Here is a 19,834-nt window from a genome sequence, read left to right as displayed (position 1 = left end):
TTTTTCCGTACTTAGAAAAGAAGGCTAGGAAAAAGTTTAAAAAAAAAAACAAAACACACATCTGAAATGGATGAAGGGTCTTTTAACTAACCTAAAAGCAACCAGACGCTTCTGAAACACAGTGGTGTCATTTTTTATTTTATCTGAAAAAGATCCCATCCCTCCCCCCCACTATTTATCTGGTATTTGCCTTCATTAATAAAACAGCTTCTTCACAAACTGTAAAGAATGGGTGTGCTTTTCTTTGACATAAATCATTTAAACATAGCTATTTTTTAAAGCTCTAGAAGGCTTTGTCAGGAGAATTTCAAAGGGTTGTATATAAGTTGCCTTTAACAGAAATAGCAAATGCAATTCTGTTCCTCAAACTTGCTTGCTAGTCTTCCTGAAATTCTGTTGAGGCATAACCCAATTATGTACCGTGAATGTTAGGATCTGTATTGGCCTTGAGACCTGAATTTCAATAATGCGTCTAATCATGATGATGTTTTATTTTTAAGTTGGAGGCTTCAGTTGGAATCACCTAGTTAAGTGTGCTGCTAGACGTGGCTGGCATCTTGGCTTATTGACACAGCCTTGCGCAGAGCTGAAGTTTATGTTTACCCCAGGGATCGTGTGAAGTACATTTCAAACAGTTGCTGCTTCAATGACTATTCTTCTTGTAACTGTATTAAGGGCATTAGTATGTTGAGAAAACACCACTCTTTAATATATCCCAATACATATTGGGATTCTTAAATATCATTAATGACAGATGGCACTTTTAGGCTCTAACTTCTTTGCAGTGTACAAAAATATCTCTGTCTTCATACAATTTACATTTCTCAATATGCCATGTTTTTCCCTCAATGCTTTTAGCATGATAAGAAGGTGCGTGTGCACACTGAATTACAATCCTCAGCCTCTTAGACATTCATGAACTTCCACAAGAACAAATACTGACTATGCATTCCTTGTCTTTCTAATGAGTAGTGGAGCTAAATGTGGAATGAGAGCTATTTTAAGCCACACATTTTTTTCATAAATAAAATAAAATTCTAGTCATTTTAGGTAACATCAGTGTTCTGAGTTGTTTTTCAGAATATTTTTTTAAAGAATATTTGTTATGTATCTGAATGTTGAACTTGAATGAGTTATCTAGCTACAGTAAGGAAAACTGGATTGAATTTGGCACACTCCACCCTATTAAACTCTTTTGATTAAGAACAGAGCCTAGTAGTAGTATTTAATTTTACCCATTTTCTTACAATAATGGGTATTCATACATTCTTATCTGAATCTTCTATCCTTCCAAAATGTTGAAGTAAAACTTGTCATTGTTCAGTATTTGTGGTTTGGTGAATTCTAAGGCTGAAGGCACATGGGGATGTAGGTGATTGACAGGAAAAAAAAAAAAGCATTTTAAGCAAAACATGGCATCCTGTTCTGCCTAGATACTCTATAATCTACTTCCAACTGGAGCTCAGAAAAACTTAAAGTCTTGTCTCTGTTAGAGAAAAATTTACCTTGTTAAAAGCATGATTTGTTAAGAGTTGCAATGTTTAATGTTGGTTAATAGTTGTGCAGTTTTTCTTTTTCTTTTCTTCGAAAAGAGGCACAATTAAACTATTGACTTTGTTTACTCTGTCACCCTTGATCCCTAGCACTTCTATTCAGATACAAATTCATCAATGTATGCAACATCCTTTGTAATTTAAAATAAAAATTGTGGAGGAAATACTGTCTCAAATCATTGTGTGTGTGTGGAGTGATAGCGAATGGTGCGTGCTCTCTCCCAGCACTGTGGTATGGGGCACAACTTTTCTTAAGAGTTACTATGATTCTTGATTTGGGTTTCCTCATGAAAAACGCTGGCTTAACACTTAGCATAGCCTTGAAGGCCTCCCTTGGTAGAACAGGTACAGTAACGTGATGGAGGGCATGCCCTGGGTACCCCAGCACTGACAGCATTCCTGTGGGAGGGATCATACAAGGTACCTTGCTCTCGGGTCAGCGCTCCCACACGGTGCTTCCCTGCCATTCCAGAACGCCCTTCAAGGTGGTCTCTTGTCTTCCACCAGCAGCTCGCTGTGTCCAAATCTTTCTTTCACAGCATCCTCTGCAGGCAGGGGAGAATGACCAACAGCAGCCTGCAGAAAAGAAGCAAAAGGGTCAGTGCGCTGCCTCCAGTTTCATTCAGGGACACAGTTCTGTGACCCCAGCCCCTGCCCCTCACAGACCTTACAGCTCCAGCCCCACACCCCAAACCCAGCGAGCATCGCTTCCCCCGGCAGCAGCCGCTTTAGGGCCGAGCCGCCTTCCCCTCATCCGCCCTCAGGACGCCTCCTCGCTTCCTCAGGGGCTCGACCAGGGCCGGAGGAGCCCCCCCAGCCCCTCCGGCTGCCTCAGGGGGAGCTCGGCGGCCGGGTCGTGCCCTCAGCGGCGCCCGCAGGCGGCGCTGGAGGCGCGGGCGCTGGGGCCTCTGCTCGCAAGATGGCGGCGGCCGCCTGCGTGCCGGTGCGGGTCTGCCACCAGGAGATCGTCAGGTTCGACCTGGAGATCAAGGCGGCCGTGCAGGTAGCGCCGCCCGGGGCTCCCTCACCCCACCGAGGCCGCGGTTCTCCCCCTCTCTCTCTCCCCGCCCGGCTGCGAGGGCTCCCTCGGTCTCCTCAGGCTGGCCCCCGCTGACCGGGCTGTTGTTTTTCAGGATATCCGGGACTGCCCGGGGCCGCTGAGCGCCCTCACGGAGCTCAACGCGGCCGTGAAGGAGAAATTCCGGCACCTCCGGGGCCGCATCCAGGTGAGGCTGGAGGGGATGAGCTGAGGGAGGGCTTGAGGCCGTGAGGGTGTTAATTCCCCGAATTAATGGCTGCTAATTCGCCCCCTCGCGGAGGGGGTGTGTGTGTGTGTGTGTGTGTGTGTGAGGGGGGGGCGGGGGTCCAGGCTGCAGGTGGCAGCGGTTGGGCTGAGTTTTCGTCTTTTTCTGCCCAAGGAGCTGGAGCAGATGGCGAGGGAGCAAGATAAAGAGTCCGAGAAACAGGCCTTGCTGCAGGAGGTGGAGAACCACAAGAAGCAAATGCTCAGGTAGGCTGGGCGGCCAATGCTATTGACGGGTCCCCTGTGCCTTCAGGTACCTGACTTCCACACGGAATTTCAGATCCTGGTTTGCAAACACAGCCAGTGGCATGGTGCTGTTTTGCCCAAGATCAAGAGTAGATCAGGGACAAAATAGATAGGGCTCACTTCTCCTCCCTCTCTCCTGTTCTGGTTTTCTGACCAGACACTCTTCCTTTGAACAGCTGAACCTGTAAGCAGGTGGCTTAAGAGCATTTTTTGACTCCTAGCCCAGTATTCTTCCCTTTGCTCCATAAATGATACACTTAGAAGAAGAAATGAAAGAACTGTGTATTCTTATTCTATGGTATGATACAGAAAAAGCCCGTGTATGTATCACACATATCATATGCTCAGTTAAGATGACTGTGAAAAGTGTTTCAGCCTGCAGGGTGCTACCATCATACCACAACTTTGTGCTCTTGTGATTTCAGCAATCAGGCGGCTTGGAGAAAGGCAAACCTGGCTTGCAAAATTGCTATTGACAATGCTGAGAAAGATCAACTGCTGCAGGGAAGAGACTCCTTGAGACAAAGGTATTAAGGTGTCCACTTGAATGATGTGAAACTTAAACAGCATATGCTGTATTCACTAGTATAAGTGGAAATTATGTAATATTTCAAAGTTATTTGGTTGCATCTTGAACATAACTTTTCTTTTAAGGAGGGTGGCTGTTTTCTGTGGAGGTTTAAACTGTTAAGAATTGTGATAATTTCAAGGTGTTGGCATCTCAAATCAGAGAAGGGGTTGTGGTAGACTTCACAGTTTTCCTGACAATCCTTTATATTCCAATCGAGGCGATAAACGTGTAACAGATCATTGTGCAAGCTGTTTCCACATGTAAAACTTGATATAAGCTTCTATAAATAGTGTACTGAGAAATTTTCTTACTTGGTATCATGAAGCAGCAAATGCAATACCTAGGATAATGAAGTGGTAGTTTGTATCAGTGATTCCATGCCACCTCTTGAAGTTGTACCATCATGGATGAATAACTGGTAAAACGTAGGCCTGTGTGAGACTGAGCCACAGTTATTTTGGCTCATGGCTTTAATATTTTGCAATTTTTCTGTGGTGGTTTAGTGAAGATAATCTCTAGTTCTTATGCAGTAAAACCTGTTTGCGTCTTTTGTACACAAAATACAGCCGTACTTTCTTGCAGTACCCAAAGACACAATTTTATCCCTTCATACTTTAGTTTTTTTTTTCTCTTCTTTTTTCAGGAAGACTACAAAGGAAAGTCTGGCAGAGAGTGCAAGTAACATCACAGAGAGTCTGATGGGCATTAGCAGGATGATGTCACAGCAAGTCCAGCAGAGCGAGGAGACTGTGCAGACCCTAGGTACAGATGTAACTGGGTGAATGGGTGGGGGTTGGATGACTGATGGTCCTTTCGCTGGTTCTGTTAGGATGAGGAGTGGTAAACTGTCATGATGTGGAGCACAGTGGTTGCATCTGTAGTGCTGTAGGAGAACTTGCTGTGATGATAAGTAAAGACAGACAGAACTCCTCTAACATTTGAGCGTAAACAGAAAATACTAATGTACATTGCATGAAGCTGTTTGCTGGAGTTTTTGTTTCATGAGTGTGAATAAACAAGGAGTAGAGGATAGGATGAGGAGCTCTTGTTCTAGTTTCATATAAAAGCAGTTGTAAAAGCAGTGTGCGCTCACACAGTGTTGAAAGTGTGTTTGGTGTTACTGTGTGCTACTGTCCTGGCATACATTTGGTAACAGAGAAAATAAAAGCATAGGTACAAGTCCATACTTAGAGGAAACTTGGTATGAGTAGGAAGACTGTTTTCATCCCTTTTCCAGCTGGGATGACTAAGAGATGAGGCGATCGAGTGACTTGAACCCAAGGTCACTTGCTCTGTCAGCAGTGCATCAGGGACTGTGAAACCAAGATTTCACTCTGTTCTTTGGCTTAGACTCCTAAGACAATAAATCAAGTGACCTGTCAAAATTGGTGATTCATGAACCATTTAGAAGTTGGATCTGCATTGCCTGGGCCTCTTACTAGCTGTGCTTTTGTGCAGAAGAGAGTACAGTTTAATGACTAGGATAAATAATGCAACTTTTGCCCTCCTTCGGGGCCTTTCTATCCCCATCTGAGGATGGCAGCTGGGCACAGTTTGTTCATGCAAAAGTAGCATGTTTCTTCTCCCATTAAAAAGACAGTTTGGCAGACACTTTGTCACCCTGTTTCTGACTGAACAACACTTGGAGTTCATCAAGGGAAAAGCTATAAAAGGTCATTTACAAAACCCAGCTGCAAATTTTGAATTGGCAGTTAGAATTTCCTTTTTTTTTCTGGGCAAGTCTTATCCTAGTACATGGTGAATATATGCAGCTAGGAAGCTCTGCTTTGTCGTCAGTAATGCAAAGCAACAGGTTTTCTTTTTTCACTTAGATCAGAATACTTCCTTAAGATGGAACAAAATTATTTGCAAAGTATTGCAGAAGTACTTCCACTATGCTTGCTTTTGTGAACCAGACAACATACTTAGAGTACTTTCTTTAATCAGTCAGATCAGTACAGAGTGATATGCCAGCGTTCACTCTAGTACAAAGTATGCATCCTGTACTGGAAGAAGGAGACTCCAGGGCATTTGCTTTCTGTCCATTAGTAATTTGAAAGAAGGAAGACTGGTGGGTCTCAGGGATTTGGTTGTTTGATTGGCGGTTTTCACAGGGAAAACAAAGCTGAAAACGATCAATGTTCCCTGTTTCAGTTTTGGCATATTCTCAAATTCTGTCTTTAATCGAGGTTTATTAATATGCTTTTTCTGTAGTTGATGTTGTCTTTTTGAGTAGAAGAAAAACAACAAGAATTCATTTGTCAAAAAGAATTGTGTTTGTCAAAAATGGTAACCATAAAACAAATTTCTAATTGTTTGAAGAGAAGAATTAAGGAGCTCATGCTGTTCCATGCTGCTTTTGCACTCTCTCTAGCCCCATCTGAATCATAATGATATACAGCTGTGACTTCGGGGAACAGTTTCAGTTGTCCATTGGATATATTCAAATAATGACATGACTCCTGCTGCTGCTAGAACTGATGCTGATAGTGATGGTGTTCTCTCTTAAATTGGTAGTTCTAGCGCCATTCTTATTTCACTCTACTTCAGAGAGCTCTCAGGTAGAACTGACTTTGTTCATAAAACTAGATTTGATCTGTTAACCTAAAAATTAAAGAATTCAGTAATGGGACGTAGGGCCTTTAAGTCATTCAGTACTTTTATTTTGCTTTCCATTTTTCCTTATCACATTGAGACTATTTAGTTGTAAAAAATTCTGCAAGAACACAGCCTGCTTTTGTCTTAGCCATAAGTCTGACCCAGGAGGATCTCACAGTCACTACCCGTATTGCATGCTTACATCCGTTGTCAGGTGTTTTTGAAGCGCAACCAGCTGAATCTTTTTCTTTTTTGTTCATTGCAGCCAATTCTTCACGAACCATCCTGGAAGCAAATGAAGAATTTAAGTCCATGTCTGGGACAATTCAGTTGGGGCGAAAGCTAATAACAAAGTACAATCGCAGGGAACTGACAGACAAGCTGCTAATCTTTCTTGCCCTTGCCTTATTCCTGGCCACTGTGCTTTATATTTTGAAAAAAAGACTCTTCCCCTTCTTGTAAAATTCCAAAGCTAAACTGAACTATTATGAAAGATCAGAAAGGGATGGCAAAATAATGTTAGGCTTATTATAAAAGGGATATTGCAATAGCTGAAAGAGTGTTAGAGCAGGCATGACTTCATACTGTCCCCATGGAGTACACAACCTGACTAAGAAGAGCTTAAATGAAGACAAATTGGGAAGAAGCGGTTAGATCAAAGTGTGGAGAGAAGAAACACCAATCTGCCTGTAGGTTTGGGGAAGCAGACAAACACTTGAGGAACTAGGCACTCAGAGGTGCCAGTCTTATCTTTTATCCTCTCTTCATTTTGCCATGAAATTAACTTTTGTCTTTGGCTTGAACTGGAAGCTGCGTTGATATCTGTGTGCGAAGTGCTGAGAATAACAGGAAAGATGGAAGAGAGAAAGTCACATACATTCCGTTAATAAACTATTTATTGTATCTATATAAACTGGGTTTTGTTTAAAAATGAAGTCTAATGGACTGAAAGAGCCTGAATAACTTTCAATGTAAAAATTCTGCTTAATGCTTGCAGTAGTAGGTGCTTCTGGAATGTTTTTTCTCCAAGAAAGTAGCACATTTGCTCTGTTCTTCTGGCATCAAAGGACTCTCACCAAAGAAAAATGGAAGTCTCGTTTGTTACGATTAACTCATGCAGTGTTTGAGATTTGTGCAGTCAATCTGTTGAAATCAAAAGACTTTTTTTTGCTTTACTTTATGGAATTCCACTTAAAATTTTATATTTGCAAAATAGTGACAAGTTCTACATTTGAACATGTTTCTTACTCATACAGTTGGTCTTTGTTAGTAAAATCTTTTACAAGACTGCCTTTCCCATCTCTTGTGCTCTCATAACGGGAGTTGATTTGCTTTAATAATGTAGGTACCAACATGCCACACTCTTCACATCGCATGGAAGTACCAGAAATGCACTGCAATGTTCTTCAAAGTGGTGTCACCTTCCCCTAATGAAATTGTTTCATCGCTTCTTCAGAGCTGACTGGTAAAGTTGATGTTCTGTTTAGGAAGTTCTCACAGAATGGTTAAATACTGTCTTAATTTCACTGATGGAAGTAAACTTTTTTAAAAGGCAGTGCTACGTGTATCTTAAGAAATTCTGCATGAAGTCCTCAAAGTTTAGAGAGAACAGGTGACTAGTGGATTATCTTATCACAGTGATAGTTGTTTTCTAGATCTTTTTAGTGGGCACGATTTACCTTTCCACCAGCAGCTGCTACAAGCTTAGTTAAATAAGCGCGTAGCAGTAGACCATGATAATCCAAACCCCTGTACAGGACAGTGGAAGTGGTGATTGTGTGACTATGTGCATAAATTATAAAAGCCTCTGTTTGAAGAGTTAAAATACTTGAGCCTTTCTTCCTGGTGCAGTAACAGGAATTTGGAAGCCTTTCCACTAGGACTGATCCATCCCACAGAGGGCAGTGCTGCGTATCTGTCGTGAGCATTTTCTTGCTCTGGCAGTCCTGTAATTCCCAGGCTAGATAATATGAAAAAAAGCCACATCCATTCTGTGTACTCATCATATTTCAGTGCAGCCTTCCTACTAGCTTCTCCTGAGATGCATATTTACACAAAGATTGAAGTAAGTTGAAACTGTGCATGTTCCAGTTTTAAGTAAGAGGGGAATTGCTTTGTTTAAGAAAAGACATGTTACAGAAAATCCACACATTTGGACTTTTTAATAATAAATAAAAGCCTTGCTTTGGAACAAGTCTTTAAAGGAGCAGAATTCTAACTAAGGAAAGCACTGTGCAGTCCATGGACTGGGGTCACAACAAAGAACGTTTCCTCTGGCTGGCTGTTCAGCGTACGTGTAGTGCCTCCAGCAGCAGGCTAGAGCATTCTCAACCTGTCCCCCTCTGCACTGATGTGTAGAAGTGTCTGTGCACTGATATCTGTGTGCAGAGCATGGACTTCCATCCCCCCAGTCTTGGAAAGTCTTTAAATACAAATAATATTTAAAGCATGCAGATTATTTAGTTTACAAATACATCTCAAATAAGTTGCTGTGCAGCAGCTCCTATTTTCCAGACCAGCAGTGCGGTGCTGTTTCATGCAGAGCAGGCAGGATTCTCCTTTCTAGACGATTTTCTTCTAGGCTGACTGCAGCAGTGCTTTATTTTTTCCCTGAGCAAACCACTCTTGTCTTTCTGAAACGCAGCACCTGCAGGTGGTCAGACACTAGCTGCCTCAGTATTTCCTCCCTCGTGTGGACACAATACAAAAATAGGTTGCTGCTAATCTCTGAGATACTGGGACGCTAAGCAGATGATAGAGCTGTGCTGTAAGCAGCGATGCAGTGCGACGGTCTGCAGGAAGTTTCACTTGGTTTATCTTCGCTACGTGTTCCCCTCAGAACAGACACAAACCTTAAAAACCAAGCAGCCTTCTCACGGTGCTGCGAGTTGCAGTACATTTTGTTTCAAAGGGGTGATCTTTATGTACGGGCATTGTAAAGTAGTGGAGTGAGGGGAAATGGACGTATTACCAAACGTCATTTGCTCTGTTTTTGCAGTGATACTGAAATTGTAGCTCTCAGACCTTGACCCGCTGGCATGCGCTGAGAGCAAAAAATAACTGTTAAGGATCTTCTGTGTGACATTTGTTCTCTGTCACATCCGGATTTCATTAAAAAAAAATTCTAGCCCTTTTGTATACATAACTACCTTCTCTGTATAAACAGACTTCAAATTTACAGCCCTTGGAGACAAGCAAAATAAGAAAGAAAAAAAAAAAGGAAAAAAAGATCAAAGGCAACTGGACCTTTTGGGAGATAGGAGGAGTAGAAACTTTGCCTAGAACCCATGGGGCCATTTGACAGCACTTGGTACTTGAACCATTTCCCTCCATGGGAAGGCAGAAAGCATCCAGCCTCCTAACAGGCCACAGACTGCAATAAATCATCAGTGGAGGTAGTGAGATGAATGCTGTTTCCTCTTTGGGGTAAGACAGGTGATTTGATGAAGCACCATCTCCAGCAGGTGGGGCCAACCACCCCAAGGTGATTTAAGGTGCCTTAATGGACCTTTCTGCTTGGTGGTTGGGTGCTGGAGCTCTCCAGGGCTTGGCAGGATGCTGAAATCAGCCCATATTGCCCCCAGCTGAGGGGTGCACTCAGACATCAGCCCTGCATGCTGCAGCGTGGCATCTGGCTTGCTCCTGCCCTCCAGACCTCCCTCCTGCCCTCAAGGTACGTGCCTACATCTAAGCTTTTTGAATAACTGAGCAGGAGTGGTACTGGGGGGAGAGGAGGTGATTGTTCCTGGCTTTTGTTGTCTCATATTTGCAATATTTGTCCTGTAACTGTGGAAAATTAGGTTTGTCTGGTTCCCCTGTCTCTGGAGAGGGGTTTTATTTGTATCTTCTGCCTTCTGGGTGGGCTTGGTGGCTATCTCCTGAATGGGAAGAATTGCCCAGGGTGGTAGGTCTCAGGGTTCTGCCGCTGTTGCGTGTCTGAGGTTGTGTTGTGAAAGGTAAAAGCTGGCATCACAGCAGTTTATTTGAAAGCAAGTAGTGTTTTCTAAGGCATGTTGCCCTGTGAGTTTGCCCTGAGGAGTGCAGCGGAGCCACGGGGGTGCTGAGAAGACAAATCCCCTTCCTATCACGTGTTTTGGCTTGGATATCATTCGGGGAGCATGGGTCAGAGCTGTGCTGAGAGCAGGAGCTCCAAGACTCCTGAGACAAGAGGTGTTTGGGGAGCTTCGGAATAAGAAAAGAAGAGAGTTTGGGGCTGTGCCAAAGGATGGCACTTTCTTTGCAAAATACCATGTGTGAGCACGGGCACCTCAGCCCCATTTAGTGGCATGATTTCTGGTGTTAGATGAGCTGGTGCTTGGGTTTGTGCTTGTACATGAAGGCATCTGTGTGACAGCATTGCTACCCATGGCTTACACACAAGTCAAAGCAAACAGCGCTGCTCCTGGTGCTCTGAACTGTTCCTCTGCCCCAGGCAGCAGGTACCAGTGGTGGAATAAATAAATGTGGTGGCTGTAAGCTGATAGCAGGATCCATTGCTGAAAAACAATTCCACTTTAAAAGCTTGTTCCTTCAAAGACTACTGTCCCTTAAAACAAAGAGCATATAACTGCTATGAACTTTAAAAAAAAAAAAATAAAAAAATACTGAAGTCTCCCTGCCCTGGAGTTTGGGGGCTGGGACAGGCAGCTGGCAGCAATCAAAGAGCTGTGAGTTAATGAGCTCCTCATTAAGTACCTGTGCATCCTCCAGCCCAGCCCTGGCAGAAGCCATTTGAAAGATGTTGGTGTCTTGCTGTGGTTCTAGAGCTCTTAGGGATGAGGGTGGGGGCAATTCTGGTGGTTTGGTGGATTTGTAAATTCTCTACTTAAAAAAAATAAATTGCTGGTTTGTGGAAGTCCACTTCAGTTCTTGTCTGTGGGGTCCAACCGACTGAGATAAGCTTGTGATTTCTGAACACCTGTGGAAAAGGGGAAGAGGAATGGGAGTTGATGCTCAGTCTTGACACACATACATGTATGCTTATTTACAGAATTTAACGAATAATAAATGAGGTGGTTGCTGAACAGGCAGTGGCTGCAGTTCAACATGAACCTGAGGGAGAGAAATGGGAATAGTTCTAACACACTGTGTAATCGTGCTGTAAAGACTTGCTTGATTTGTAATTCTTTGACGTTGGTGATGGTGTCAGCAAATACAGGAATATTGCAGGATAATTCTCTGTGGGGAGGAAAAAAAAAAATAATAATGTATATTTTTTTTCTGCCTTCTAAGAATTGAGGCAAAACTAAGCGCGTATTTGAACTTCTCCTTTTGAAATGCTTTCCACATAACTGGCTTTACCGAAATGGAAGGGTGAATTCATAGCTTGGAAGTTTCTAAAAATGTCTCTGCCAAATGCGTGCGGCTGCTATCGCATGCCAAGTGGTCCAGAGCGAGCCAGGCTGGAATCTCTGGGGGCTGAGAATATCCAGGGGGCATGTGCGTGCTTGTCTGCAAATATGCTGCGCCCTTCTTTTGAAGGGGGGGGGGAATTATCCAAATGTGTTTGTAATGGTGTGATCCCACCAAAAGTGAGATATTTTAATGAGATGTGGTGCCTTTTGGATTCTGTATTGCTGCAGAGTGTGCCAAGCCCTTCGTGTAATTGGTGCCAGAGTGCTTGTTGTGTGCCACCCCTCCAGGTGGGTGACAGTTCCCCAAACCAGCAGCAGGTGCAGCCTGCCGAAGGCACTGAGCTCGACCAAAGCAGCGTGGCTGCTCCTGATGCCCCGTGGTGCCAGTGCCAGGTATCCTCAATGGGTTTCCTCCAGCTGCTGACATGACCAAAGCTCCAAAACGCAATGCATTTCGTAGGGCTGGAAGTTTGCTCTGGTGTTGACCAGTTCCCTTGGTTATCTGTGTTTGAGGGTCACAGGGCAGCAGAGGTTGGAAGTGCCTCTGGAGGTGATGTCTGGATGCACCTCCAGTGGAGGAGTCACTGCCCAGGGCCATGTCCAAGCGGCTTTTGAAGCCCTCCAAGGAGGGAGACCCCACAAGTTCTCTGGGCAAACTGCTCCAGTGCTCAGTCACCTGCACGGTAAAGAAGTGCTTCCTCGTGTTCTGATGGATCCTCTTGTGTTCTAGTCTGTGCCCCTGGCCCCTTGTCCTGGCACTGGGCACCACTAAAAAAAAGCCTGGCTCTGTCCTCTATGCACCCTTCCTTCAGGTATTCATATATGTTGATAAGGTCTCCCTGACCCCTCTGTTTTCCAGGCTGAAGAGTCACAGCTCTTTCAGCCCAGGTTCAGTCCTTATTTGTACCTTGACGTGGGGTATTTTTTACAGTAGTTGAAAAACAAGTTCAGCTGAAGAGGTGGAAAGAACCTGTGTTGTGTTTTTTAATTTCAGTATAATGTTCACCTTTCTAATGCAGCTGTCAATGGTATCACCAAGCACTTCTCAATCACGTACATTTCTAGGCATACTTTTTAAGAAATAATGGGATTAGTTGATGACAATGTAATCTTGCCAAAACTTGATGGCTGTAGGATTTGTCATGATCTATAGAGAAACAGGAAGGTTAACTGAACCTAAAATGCTCACAGGTAGTGAAGACAGACTTTTCATGCTCCTTTCCAGTTATACTGCAGTATCTGGAGCGCTGTCATCTTTCCAGTTGCGTTTCACACTGTGAGTGTCTTCGACTCGTGGACTAATTGCAGCTGGGAGGTGCAGAACCAGCTCTTTCTCCGTCTTTCTCTGCATTGGTCCCACTGTGCCGTCAGGTTTTTTGTTGAATGAGTGCATCCAGGGGCTCGTGCGTCACTTCACTGCTATCTAAAGGGGTAGCGAGGGTCTGAGTAAGAAAGGTCTGCTTTCCTCCTCCTGTTCTGAGTAAAGCTAAACCTACAGACACACTGATTAATAAGGGCACATCTGTAAGGACCTAGTTTTTAGAAAGAATATTTCTTAGTCCAGTTTCACTTAGCTTGGAGTGTTTCTGTGGTATGTTGTAGCCATTGCTATCCCACCTGGATAGGTAGGAAGTCTTGGATTTATGAGCTTTTTTTGCTCACAATTTCTTTTTTTTTTTTTTTTTTTAAAAAAAAAAAAAAGAAATACAAACTTTAATAAAGCTAATTCTTTCTCTTTCTCATCAGAGGTGACCAGTTTTTCTGATCTATTTCTTCTTGTTAGGTGACTTACTGAGGTTTTTAAAGGATGCGTATTCCTACACCTCTAGTACAAGTTCAGTGATGCTGCAGCTCTTGACAGGCTCCTTCCTTAACATGTCAGTCCTGGTGCTGCATGTAAGTGGGTTTCATGCAACTGGCAGCCGAGGGGAATGGCACGCTTCCAGCACAGACTTCAGGTACTACTGCGAAGAAGAGATGCAATAAATACCGGTCTCACTTCTCACGAAACGATGAGTATTGGATGCCACAGCGCTGGGTGAATCGCGAGGCTTCTGCAGCCTTGCAAAGTCATTGAAATTTTTAAGTCATTTTATTTTTAAACGGGCAGCGTGAGACCGATGAGATGCTATCGCTGCCGACCTTTGTCTCCTGCCGCAGTGGCGGAGCTGCCGCGCACGTCCCGCTTATCTCCCTGCTCCGAGGCTGCCAGGCAGGGTCGCGGGCTGTGCCGCCGTCCCGCGAGCTGCTTTGCCCTGCGTTTGGTGTCGGTTTCTGCATGAAAGGAAAATGCCACTCGGCTGCTCTGAGCCTGGCCTGGTGATAATGCTGCGTGTGTCCCTCCGCTCCCGCGATAAGCGCCCAAAGGGCAGGCAGGGAGAACGTCTCTGCGGGGATCAGCGCACACCAGGCCCTATAGATAGAACCACATATATATAGAACGACATGAAAGCTTTTTGCTTGCTTCTTTTCAACAGCGGGCCGGCTACGTATCGCGTGCAGGGACGCTTTCGGACCTGACCCCTGCAGGGGTCTGCTCTGGCTGTGCCCGCCAGGTCCTCGCTCTGCCTCGTCCCAACGGGAACACAGATCTGAAACTGAAACCCGCGGCCCCTGCAGGGTGTTGGTTTGTAGTCCTGATAAACGCCAAGAGTGGAGAGGTGGATTGGTTTCCCTTTATCTTCAAAAAGGACAGCAAGGAAAAAATTTCTGTTTGGATTATTGGCTTTTCGGAGGTGTCACCCAACTCCCCAGCAGTTGGTGCTGCTGCTGATCTGAGATAACTCTGTCAGTGGCATCTAGGTGCTGACATTATTGCTAGCTAGTCTGAAAGGGAGATAAGATTTTCTATATTGAGTAAGGCTATTGATCCAGTTGGCCTCCTATCCCGTGGCTGATAATAGCAAATGCTTAATGCATCCAAGAGAAGGGAGCCTTCCCTTCGGCTGAGTCTGTGCTCCGACACAATGCTGTGTGTTTGGGGTTAAACAAATGAGTTCCTTTCTGAGCCGTGTTCGACAAAGCATTCTTCCTTTGCCTCTTATCATTTGGATATAAAATTGCGCGGGCTGCTAAAGATCATAATGTTGCTCACGTTAGTTTAAGTGTCAGAGCGTATTTGCAAATAGCTGAAGCACAAATGCAGGGAGCTCAATGCGAGTAGTTTGGTGCCAGCGACTCCCAGCTCTCAGGTAGTGGCTGCTTTGTGCCAGTAAGGGGTCTGCTTCTTCAGAACCAGCCAAAAAAGGAGGGGAAGGGATTTCTTTATGTGATGATTTTTATTTTTTTTTAATAGTTTTTGTCTTGGTACTGGTATCTGCTATTACTAAATAGCAGACATTGACCCAGAGTTAGCTCCTGATCTCCCATAGACCGAACTGTAAATAGCTTTGTAGGCAACTGGAGAATATTCGCAATGAAAGACAGCAAATGGGGATTCTGGTCGTTACTGCAAGTCGATTAATTTCTGTGAAGACGTATGTGGATATTCAGGTTTACACACTGCAACAAGAGCTTCTGATGTTAATGTCTTGTGAAAAGCACGTTGAATTACTGCTGTTAGAGGAGCCTGCAAATGTTAGTGAGCTTTAAGAGAGAAAATGGCAGCAGCGTATAATACCTAAAATAACAAACAGTAAATATAGACTGCTCCTTTCGGGAAGGGGGCAAAAAACCCCCAACCCTCCTGTGTTTATTTATAAACTTTGATTAAGTCTTTGCTTTGGCAGAGCTATTTTGGGGGATTGAAGCTGACGTTAACAGCCCTTTCCACGCTGACCTATGATGCGTAAGGCACGGGATTTAGTGCTGGAGTAGAAACCAGACCCTTATTGTTAATTAACATATCCAAACGTTATGAAGTACCTTGCCCATGACCCAGTAAAAGAAAAAGCTCCCCCAGGTAAGTGGAGCTGCTCTGTATCTCTTGCAGCCTGTGCACACCTCCGCCTCGCTGCAGCTTGCTCCAGAAATGTGCTCATCAGCCCCAGGTGCTGCTGCTGACAAATAACATTTTCTTTGCCTTTGTACACTAGGGCATTAGATGGGGTGTTTCAATTCGCGATCAATTATTTTTAACTGGAGAATGATAGCCCTGTGTCTAAATTATCTCGGGGCTTAATTCACATCAGTTAAACCTTTTCAAAGGCTTATTAAAATTCCTTAAGTGTGTCCCACTTATCAGCAGCTGAGTGTCGATGGCATTATACAAATGTTGCTATTGGAAATCACTGAAGTTTTGTTTGACTCTATTAGTCCCATATATACGTGCTGCGCCTCTGACTATTAATACTACTTAGTACTTACACGACTCCTTTCATCTGGCGATCAGGAGGCATTGCCCGGGGAGGCCGGGATCCTTCTCCCCTTTCTAAATATGGGAAAACCGTCGTGTCTGGTGGCTGTCTCATACCAGGGTTTGACTTCTCCCACCGAATGTTGCCAGGCTTGGCTCCCTGTCTACCCTGATGGGTTTTAACATCTCCTTGTAGTGGTGTAGCACCTGGGCACTGCTCATTGCTCTCTGCATGAGCACGGGGCAATGGTGTGGCTCCTGCAGCAAGGGCCCCCCAATGAAAGAAGATGGATGGATGCAGATGAAGGAACGAGGTGCTGTGCTGTGCTGTGCAAAAGGCAGTGGTGGCAGTTGCTGACCTGTTCTGGAGCAGAGGGAGGTTTGAAAGGAGGTTGGAAAGGTTTCTGATGGGGAGAAGGCTGCGTGGCTGTTTGCAGAGTGTCCCTGTGCTGGCAGGAAATGTGGGGAAGCACAAAGAGGCTTGTCTGAAAGCCTCATCAGAGCCTGGTGTTGACATCTTGATACTGAGAGAGGTTGAAAAAGGGAGGGACAGTCTCTGAAAGGCCTCCAGTGGCACTAGCTCAGTTTTCCCATGCTAATCTCCAGCAACGGGGAGGAAGGAAAAATCAGAATTGTTGAATAAAGGGGTTACCTGCCTGGCATCAGATGCAGCTGCTGGAGCGTGGATTGCTGATGTGAATTTATATACAAATATCCAATTGGAAGTGCTTGGGTTAGTGATCTTAGGCAGCTCTCCCCTCTCTCTATTTTTTTCCCTCTCCTGCAGTGTCAATAGCTAGCTCCTGCCCTGCTCAGGCAGGTGTGGAGGTAGGTTTGCATTTACACGGGTCTGGGTTTGCCTCGTACTGAGCTGCTGCACCAAGGGCTCCTCCTGACTCGGTGATCGTTCATCCCAGAAGCCACTAGGTCGCACTGTGAAATAAAGTTCTGCCGAGCCCTGCACCGCCTCAGCACTCACCTTCCAGCTGCGCCTCCTCGGCACAAAGCGAAGACCAATTCCATGAGGTTGAATTTCAATATAATAGAGTTGAAGCTCAATATAATAGAGTTAAGGGCGGTTTTGAAACTCTCTGCCTTCGGGCAGGGAGAAACCAGCTGTGATACTTGCTGCTGTATGTGCTCTTAGACATTTTGGGGCACTATTCAGCACTACTTCGTTGTGTACCCACTGGGTATGTGAGTGAGCTGCCTGCTTGTGTTGGTGGAGCAGAGGCTCACACAGAGGAAAGCCCCATTTGGACCCAGCAAGGTGTTCTGCTTTCAGTGCTGACGGTCACTCAGAAGCACAATAAACTGCAACACAGATGCTACAGGCATTTCCAAAATGATAAATCTTTGGGCTTTGGTGGTGACAGCAGCATGTTTTAACTGAGATGTGCTGCACCCAAATATATGGCATATTATTCTCATAATAAGCTTTTTTTTGCTCTATTGGAATATAATTTCCAATTTTCCTATGTAGAATTTATGAAAAACTAGTGTGCAGTTCGGTGCTCAAAACTATTTTAAGTTAAACTGAGTTTCTTCTATCCCAATGAGATTTCTTAATTCCTATATATTTCTAATTTCCTTTGGAATATATCACAAGGGGAAATGTATTGATTTTGTTACGTTAAAGGCTATTCTTCTGAAGGAGCAGAGTTAGATAAAGCTTGGTTTTTAGTCACTGACTTGTTTTTATTAAAATTACTTCAGTTAATCCCAAGTATTTATCTGATACATTAATCCCAGCACTATTCTAAAAATAAAATTGGCAAAAAAAAACCCTTTGAGCTTCAAGTTGGGGAGCTCACTTTCTGCGTTCTGTTCAGTGCAGCTCTGCAACTGCATAATGGCTCGTGCATGCTTGCATTACAGTTAGCCACTGGGTATTTCTGTGGGACTGCAGCGGGGCCATATCGCTGCTTTTTAAAATTAGAACCTGCTCTGACGGCCGCAGGGAGAGGAGCCGTGATAAAGGGCCTGAGCATCGAGCTCTGCGGGAACTGCCGGCCTTGGATGCTTGAGCTGCAGAAATACCGAGCCACCGCCGCTGGAAAAGCTTGCCTGCTCCTTGGCTGCAGGGCTTGTGATCGCACCCTGCTTGGTGTCAAAGGCTTTGGAAAACTTTAGCATCAGCCTGCGCTGCGGAGCTGGAAATGAGGAGCAGGAAATTATTATCCGGTATCTGCCGCACCTCGTGTAACAGCTTTTCCATCTGCGAAGTAATTACGTTCCCAAAAGTATTTCTCGAATCGGGCATAACACAGGACTGCTAGGGAAGTAATGTGACCAAGGACTATGTTTACAGAGTCTTTCATCTTGTGTAAGCCAAAGATATCCCAATTTAAGCTGAAACAAATGCCCTTATTCTGACTGGGTCGATGTTTTCACCTTTTTATATGTTTGGCCACCGAGGCTTACAGGAAACAGACATTTTGGCATCACCTGTTGCTCTGGCTGTGTCTGGGAGTGCTTGCTGGGCAGTTGCTTTGCCTTATCTGGTTACGTCTGCAACATCTGCAAATAAGTTATGTGGTATTCTCATCCCCCTGAGGATTTATGGTGACCCCTCAGGGACCTTAATCACTGGATCAGTACCCTTCTGACACCTGTAGATCAACATAAACTTGACCCTTGGTCTTGACAAATCTATCACCACAATACCCTTTTTCTTTTTTTTTAAGCATCCCCATTGCTGGGAGCTGGACGGAAGCGATGATGGTGGCAGGGCAGCCCCACACCCATCTCAAGGTCAGAAGTCAAAATGATAAAGGATTTGTGGGTCTGTGGTACCCAGGCACAGCCATGGGGGAGCCTTCAGGGAGGGCTCCTCTGGGCTTGTGGGGTGCAGCCAGCCCCCTGGTGGGGCTCGGTGAGACGCTGGCCCTACAGGGCATCCTATAACCTGGGGAAAGCCAGCTCTGAGCCCTTTGTGCACTTGCAGGTGTGTTTTCCTATGGCACTGTTAGAGCTGGCCAGTGGCTGGAGGAAGAGCTCTGTAAAACGCTGCATTTGGTGAAAGCTATTTCCCCTTCTAGGGTTCCTGCTGATAAGATGGGATGTGCTGCTTTAAAAAGCTGCTGGTTGTGCTCATCCTATCTTTAGCTCAGGTCACCAGAAAGTGTTTTCTCTCTTTGAAAAGTCAGTTCCTCTTTCTGCGAGGCTTCCCTCCGCTCGCCCCCATCCATTTTTTCATCCATTTAGCATGCGAGCTAATCCCTGCTGCGAAGCAGGGGTTTCTCTCCGTGCCTTTTCAGGCTGCCTGTGTTCAGTAGGCAATGGAGGACCTTGCTCCTCACCTGAGCCATCTGCTGCTGTTTGCAGCACTGCATGTGAGGTTAGATGACCCCTGCGAGATTCTGTGTCGAGTGTTAGGGCTAAAATTTAAATAGGGTCTTCCCAATTTCAAGATCTCAGCAAGTTGGAGCTTACCTAAAAAAACAAACAACAAAAAAAAAAAGACTGCAAGAAGTGCATACTACACAGGAAACAAATAAGGAGCACCCTGCAGAACAGCTAATGACTGCAAAACTATTTTCAGAGTGGTTATGCTTTATCCCCAAAAGTTTTCCACAACACATCCGTGACTCAAAAATTCTGAAGTTATTGGTTCCTTTCTTAAGGAAAAATAATATAAAATTCCTGTAGCCCACGCTGTTTTCTTAACTGATTCTGGATCTCCTCTAAATAGTTTTATTTTCCCTCGGAAGGTGGGTGTCGTGCTGGTATCCTGCTTGATACAACAGGAATGGCCTCAAGACATTTGTCGAGGGTGACGCTCTTCAACTGACACACAATAATCTGCAAAATTTATTTCTCCTAAATGGTATTTCACCAGAGGGAAAAAAAAAAAAAGACTGTAAGTGGGGAACTAATTGCTTGAATGGCCTCTCCAGTCCCAGCCACCTGTAC

At 44.7% G+C, this 19,834-nt stretch overlaps 1 protein-coding gene across 2 annotated transcripts in view; it reads left to right on the top strand.

Moving 5' to 3' along the window:
• The first annotated feature begins 2,281 nt into the window (after positions 1-2,281).
• BNIP1 (BCL2 interacting protein 1) overlaps positions 2,282-19,834 on the top strand; it is a 112,640-nt gene continuing 95,087 nt past the window's right edge. Inside the window, exons 1-6 of one of the 2 annotated variants that reach the window (XM_068698599.1) lie at positions 2,282-2,556; positions 2,687-2,779; positions 2,972-3,063; positions 3,528-3,629; positions 4,317-4,435; positions 6,537-9,944. In XM_068698599.1, coding sequence (XP_068554700.1) covers positions 2,473-2,556; positions 2,687-2,779; positions 2,972-3,063; positions 3,528-3,629; positions 4,317-4,435; positions 6,537-6,733 — 687 coding nt within the window. In that variant the 5' untranslated portion in view covers positions 2,282-2,472 and the 3' untranslated portion in view covers positions 6,734-9,944. The remainder of the gene's footprint in view (positions 2,557-2,686; positions 2,780-2,971; positions 3,064-3,527; positions 3,630-4,316; positions 4,436-6,536; positions 9,945-19,834) is intronic. The other variant, XM_068698600.1, reaches the window with a different exon arrangement.

Source organism: Anas acuta, chromosome 14 (assembly GCF_963932015.1).
Source record: "Anas acuta chromosome 14, bAnaAcu1.1, whole genome shotgun sequence".
NCBI lineage: Eukaryota > Metazoa > Chordata > Aves > Anseriformes > Anatidae > Anas > Anas acuta.
Note: the sequence above shows the minus strand (reverse complement) of the source record. Positions and strands in the feature narration are given on the sequence as shown.